Source organism: Tenrec ecaudatus, chromosome 11 (genome assembly GCF_050624435.1).
Source record: "Tenrec ecaudatus isolate mTenEca1 chromosome 11, mTenEca1.hap1, whole genome shotgun sequence".
Lineage (NCBI taxonomy): Eukaryota > Metazoa > Chordata > Mammalia > Afrosoricida > Tenrecidae > Tenrec > Tenrec ecaudatus.
The window spans coordinates 139,822,156-139,829,357 of NC_134540.1; the positions used below are offsets into that span (position 1 = coordinate 139,822,156).

Consider the following 7,202-nt stretch of genomic DNA (forward strand, 5'->3'; position numbering starts at 1 on the left):
GAGGTCTCATCAGTTCACCCAGTGGGGTCTCTGTACGCAGTCAGGGGGTCTCACTGATGCAGCTCTGGAGCATGCCGTGCACCATGAAGATGCAGAATTCAGTGTCCCAGGGCTCTACAGCACTGGCCTGGGCTCCCAGGATACCCCAGATGTCCTAGGCCAATTCTGCCCACCTGCTTCATGCATGATTAATGACTGGGAGGATTTTTTCTAAGGCGTTAATTAGCCATTTGTGTCCCATTCTTCGTGAATCATGTTCTCAGAGGGGCATTACTTTGTTTGGGTTTTTTTTTTCTCCTTGTTATAGGCATGTAAAATTCTGTAGCTTTTGGTAACTAGTCCTCTGTCTGATATGTCATTACTAGATATTTTTTCCCACTCTGTGGACTTGCTTTTTACTCTTTTAAAAAAGTATGTTGATGCCTGGAGCTGCCTGTGTGCTCGTTTGGTGCGGTCCTGGTACCTCTTTTGTGAAGCGGCAGCTGAGGAGACTTCGGCCCTCACCATGGCCGACGAGAAATCCAAGGAAGGAGTCAGGACTGAGAACAACGATCATATTAATTTGAAGGTGGCGGGGCAGGATGGTTCCGTGGTGCAATTTAAGATTAAGAGGCATACGCCACTTAGCAAACTAATGAAAGCCTATTGTGAACGACAGGATTTGTCAATGAGGCAGATCAGATTCCGATTTGACGGACAGCCAATCAATGAAACAGACACACCTGCACAGTTGGAAATGGAGGATGAAGATACAATTGATGTGTTCCAGCAGCAGACAGGAGGCGTCTTTTAAAAGAGAGCCTGCTCCTTTCCTCCAGAACTCTCTTCCTACTGACCAAGAATCCATTCTCAATTAGAAAACCACAATTTGGTTGCACCACCTCCTGACGACTACAGTATAGTTTTTTCTTTTATTTCCCCTTCCCCATTCCTTTATTGTACATAAAGTAACTGGTGCGTGTGCACACGCATATTGCATTTTTCCCTTTGTTTATTTTTATTTATTTTTTACTAAATGGCCAATGGTATGTTTTGATCGGCACCAAGTGGAGATGGAATGGGGAAAACAGTGGCTCTGTGGAAAAAAAAAAACCCTTCGCCATCAGCAGCATGCTCACTCAGCTCCTCTCTCTATATTCCAGTAAGTTATTTTGCTCTCACTGTTTAACAAAAACAACAACAACAAAAAATGACATAAAAAAAACCCTTGCATATCTTGTTGGATTGGAGATTTTTAATGTTTTTCATTTATCGTTGTAAAACCAAGGACAATTTTATAACTTTTTTGTACGTAGCTGTTACATGTAGGGCAATATGTCTTTAATTAGGGGTAAATTACTCTCAAAGAAATGAAACCTGGATAGTTTCTCCTTCAAGTCAAGTGTCTTGTTGTTTAAATAAATTTCTTGTTTTAAAAAAAAGTATTTTGATGAACACAAAGTTTTATTTTTAATAGGCCCTATTCATGTATTTTGAAGTGGCTTCTTAATATAACAAAGAAAATACATTCTGCTATTGGATTATACCACAGGTACAGAGTTTAGAATTTAAAAAAAGTCTTTTTGGTGACACCATTCAATGAACAGCAGATTCTGCTGCGTTCTTGGTGGTCTCACCCATTCCAATCATTTCGTCACTTGGAGCTCTGCTCCCATTTTCAAATCTCCTTCCTGAATTGAATCTTCCACTTGTCTCTTATAATAATTCTTGCGATTTCCTTTGGCCCACTCAATAAATCCAGAAAAATCTATTTCAAATTCCCTAACTTAATCCAATAATACACAGATCTTTTCCACAAGTCAGTGCCTTAAGAAGTCAACATCTCTGGAGAGATGATGTGGATTTGCCTATCATATTTACTATCAAAGATATTTGGAGTACAATTGAAAGAGTATAGTGGTGTAATCCGTGTCACAATACTACTTCAAGGGCAATGTGAGGTGCTGTGGGAAGCAGGATGTGCATGTTCTGTCCCCTACACTCATGACTGCAGGGGTTGACTAGCCTTCCCTAGCAGAGGGGCACGCCTCTGTGGTCTGAGGCCTGGGAAGGGCCTCACACACTACATTCCAGGAGAATGTTTCTGCACCACGTATCCGCTCACTGTAAATGCTTACAGAAAATTGGTGACTCCTCACATATGCACACAAAGTACACTTATCTCAAAGAACTTTTCTCCTGTTGTTACATATGAGTTTGGTGAAGATTACCCTCATTTTAATATAGGGAGTCAAGTAACAATGTGGCAGAACTTATACTGGAGGAGCAGATGATTGGTGCATTATACAAAGATTTGTTTATAGCGTGATGAAGTTTATCAGATTACAGAGAAAAAAATCTAGAAATATTAGAAATATTTGAAAATGTCTGTTGTGGAAAGTGAACAAAGTAAGGCAGTTACAAAGGTCATTCTATAATTCATGGAAAATGGAATCAAATACAAAAGAATTTGAAAAATAATTTTTGAAACACCTTTCTATTATAGAAGGGGATAAATGTTAAGAGTCAGTAAATGGATGATAACCGTGACCTTTGAGCCTATTTATTGCATGATGTTCTTATGCAGTACTAACAGCTTGTGTAAGCACAGGATCAAGTGTAGATAGACAAATATGACACAAATATTATTTTGCAAATGTGATGAAAAATAAATCAATTATACATGTTTAGCTGAATACAAGGAAGAGAACTCTTAAGGGTTTTACAGAGGCAAAAATTCACAGGAAACTTTGTATTAGTCTTAATGAGAGGTAAGAACACCTGTATTGGGAGTAATTAACTAAATAATTAGAAACAATATGAGGCTATAAGCAAAAAAAGAAAAGGTTTCAATTTACCCTTCCAATGGTAGAGATTTGTCAGTTCAAACATTTATTATGTGATGGAGAAAGGAGTTAATAGTCATTATAGGCAAGGAAGACATGGAAATGTGAATTCGGATGGCTAGATGAATAATTCACATGGGAGACTATGACTAAGTTATAAAACATTCATTATTGCTGGAGTGATACATCATCAGTTAGTGCAATTCTGTCTCATCTCATTGGTTCTTAGACATACTATAATAAGATTTTTTCTTCATTATACAATCATTTTAAAATTATCTATTGTTCTCTTTCTGAATGCCTCCTAAAATGTTGCTCTTACCTCATTGAGAGATATTTGCTTTAAAAATTCAAGATATAAATCTTTTGTTTTATCTTACCTAATTACTATTTTTTGCAAAAGAGTAATTTTAGGATATCTTTTTAGAGCATAAAATTATCTTTTTTAGAGCAAGAAAATTATCTTTTTTAGAGCAAAAAATTACTATTTTTTGCAAAAGAGAAATTTTAGGATATCTTTTTCAGAGCATAATCAAGGAGGAAATCATCCTATTTAAGGGAAGCCTGGTAGCTAATTGGTGTAGGGATATTTTCTCTGTTATCCTTTACCTATGCATTTTCCGGCATGCTCACCATCACTAGAAAGATGGAATATAAACTTAAAGAGATACAGGAAGCACACTATGCATAGAAAACTATTAAAATGCCTTTTAACCTTTTACAAACCAAACTAAAAATAGAGATAAGGGGAAATGGTAAGTGTAGGGAATATAAATATTGGAAAGAAGTTGTGGAGTAGAAAAGAATAGGTAGTAAATTACCAGTTCACATGAATTCAAGAGTTCTTAGAAATCGGTAAACTCAAAGGACACTGCAAATGACTGATCATGGTAATGAGCACTGTCGGGTATCAAAACAAATTTTATTATAACCCTAAATATATTCCAGAAAAAAATGCAATTCCTCAATGCAGTATCGAAGGGAAGCTATCAAAATAAATTTCTAGAATAAGAATGATGCTTACAAAATTTCACACCTCAGTATCTGCTCTATTATTGTATATTTTATTGGCATATAATTCACATGCAAAATTCAATAGTTAAATTATATTACGAGCCCCAATTCTATCTTGCGGACCTGGTTGTACCAGAGGATGTACAGCGGTGCAGTAGTGATCTGGAAACACAGGGAATCTAGGACAGACGAATCCCTCAACACCCGTGGTAGGAGTGGTGACACCAGGATGGAAGGGGGTGTAGAAAGGGAGAACCGATCTTGGAGATCTATGTGTAACCTCCTCTCTGGGAGATGGGCAATGGGGAGGTGGGTGAGGGGAGATGCCGGGCAGTGTAAGATAAGATATTTATAAACTATCAAACCAGGGGGAAAGGGGAGCAGGGAGGGAGAAGGGAGGGGGAAAAAAAGGGAAACCGAGCTGATTCCAGGAACCCAAGTGGAAGGTGAATTATGAGAATGATGAGTGCAACGAATGTATAAGGGTGCTTTGCTCAATTGATGTATGTACAGATTGTGATAAAAGCCTTATGAGCCCCAATAAAAAGATTTTAAAAAAACAAAAAAAAAAGGCAGATGTAAAGATAATAAATTATTTTAAGCTGACTGTGTCTGCCATAGTTGACTTTACGATGCTTTGTCTGATAACAAGTTTATTTGAGTGCCTGGACCGTGGTCAGAAGGGGTTCACTGGAGACTCAGTCCACGGAGGACCCTGCAAGTGGATTTTGGGGTTCTAGGATCATCCACAGTCTTCTGCACATTGGGTGTGTAGAATTAAAGCGACATACTGTCCTCCTTTCCCAATTTAGATTTTACTATTCGTCATCCTTGTACACACTGGTATGGGTTTCTCTGTGGAATTAGCTGACCAATCAATTAGATGGCTGCTTGTTTTAAGACAGTTTTAACATCCCAATAGCTAATTTTTCTAACAGAGGGAACCATCTGATTGCTTCCATACATTTTGCTATCGTACCCCTATCTTCATTAATCTCTCTATTGGGGTGAGTATAAAGTAAGACCGGGTCATAAGAAGTAATTGTTCTTAGATTAGGCCTATGAATAAGTGAGTCCAAAGTCCATTTATAAATATATGGTTTATATTGCCTCTGCTTAATTTTAAGGACAACAATATAGTTTTATTTTATAAGATTTTATATCATTCACATGGGGCATATAGTAAATTTGTTGATGGTATCATTAACTTAGCCAGTGGTATAGAATTTAATACACTTTTGAGAACTGGGAATTATACACATATATGTCAGCTTTTAGACCACACACAATATGTGAATTGTTAAATTATACAGATTAAAAATTTAAGTGCACACTTTTATGCAAACAGTAAGGGTTGGGGATGGCGCAGAACTCTCAATAACATTTATTCACAACGGCACAGCCGAAAAGTCCAATTAGAATATGATATTGTCATATTCTCCCCTTGGAGCTCTATATAAATAATATTAAGCACTTTCCCAGATGGCAGGTTTTCCCCACCTGGTTTACCCGTCATTAGAAGTGTGAACCCCTTCTTCCCACTCACCTCTTGACTTGAACTTCCAGTTAGGTTTGTTAATCACGCTGCCAGGCCAGGAGCATCTGTTGACTTAGCGTGGCCTCACAATATAATATGACCGGGATTGGGAAACTGACTGTAGCTGAGGTGAGACCTCCTCTCTCTAAGTAAATTTTTTTTCTTCTTTAACTTTTTAATTTTGAAATCATTTCAAACTCACAGAAAAAATAAACCCTGCAAATATAGTACAAAGAAGTCATGTCTGGCCTTCAGCCAGCTTTCCCAAATGTTAGCACTTTATCACATTTGCTTGAGCCTCTCTCTTTCTGTTTGCACCCACATACATACATGAACATCCTTCCCTCCTGAATGTTCTGAGGTTACACTGTGGACACCATGTCCCCAAACCATAAAAACCTCAGTGAATATATCCTGGAAACAAGAGCTAAATAAAATTATAAAACTCAGAAAACTAACACAGATGCATTATTACTACATAATCTTCAGGCTGTTCAAATATCCTAAGTATTCCCAGTAACAGAATGCCCTTTAGACAAACTGGGGGAAAAAATGCGGCAGGGTGTTCAGAATTAAACCCAGGATCACATGTTGCATATAGTGTTCAATAAATATTTTAGGAATCTCGAACCTCACTAATAGAAAATCCTTCCTTTAAGATCACATACTTACTTTCCTTTCAATTGGCTAATTGATTCAAGGATTTTAGGGGGGGGTGGGGGAGAGTCTACAGACCCTCAGCAATATCATGATCTTCTTTTCTGATGAATACATCTTCGGTATTGTCATGAATTTGTCCTTGATTTTTTCCACATCTACAAAGTCAGGAGTCAGAGCAAATACTTCCAGCTCCTGTGGGTTTCTCTGTCCTACAAGCAGCAACTTATCTTTCAGCTGTTTTCATGAGCCGTCAGCCATATGGAAGATCTTCAGCATGGTCTCCACATGCCCCTTCAAGGGTTTCAAGATGCACTTGTGCATGGCCTTCTCCAACACCACATCTGTCAAAGAAAATGCAGCTACTGTTAGCACTATCTGAAGAAAAAAGAAAGAAATTCACAATCTGCTTCCTCAGAATGAGTGCCTGAAACACCCATTCATTAGATATAGGCCAGATAAGCTGTAACTAAACCCTTAACTAGAAAACAAAACAGAGAGGTTTTATGACTCACATGTTTTTTGTTTGTTTTTTTCTGTAAAGCCAGGAAAACATTCTTATAATCAATGACGGGTTCTGATTTTAATAAATTCTTATTTTTTCTTGGACACAATCAATACAACTCCATATATTTGTTTAAACTATTTTATCACCTTCTCCTCCTTCCCTCCCACAACTATAGGCAAATATTTCTAAGTAATTTTTAGAGGTAAAAATAAGGAGACGGTATATAATTCATTGGCTGTAGGTAGGCGCACTACCTTATTGCTTGGAAGGCTGGATTAAAAATTACATGACCTGAGAACAGATGCCTGCCATTCTCCTTATAGTAGTGAACTTAGGGATGATTTGTCCTTTTGTGACTGACTAACATAATGCAGCATAGTCATTTCCATCATGAGGTATTTCCTGGTTTAATCTTTTTTTTTAGGGATGCATCATATTCCATTGTGTATATATACCAGTTTCACTAACCATTCTTCCATTAATAGACTTTTGGGCTGTCTCCTGCTTGAATTGTGCTGCAATGCATATGGGAAAGCATACATCAGTTTGGGTTCTGCCTCTCAGTTCATTGGGGCATATGCCCAACAGACGTATTTCTGGGTTGTATGGTGTTTCTATTCCCAGTCGATTTACATAGCACAATGTTACTTTTCACAATGAT

The 7,202-nt window shown here is 37.6% G+C and overlaps 1 protein-coding gene across 1 annotated transcript; it reads left to right on the plus strand.

Moving 5' to 3' along the window:
* Window positions 1-505: 505 nt before the first annotated feature.
* On the plus strand, window positions 506-793 carry LOC142460895 (small ubiquitin-related modifier 2-like). The gene has a single exon (XM_075562633.1). It carries the CDS (start codon window positions 506-508, stop codon window positions 791-793), a length of 288 nt encoding a protein of 95 aa, XP_075418748.1.
* The last annotated feature ends 6,409 nt before the right edge of the window (window positions 794-7,202 follow it).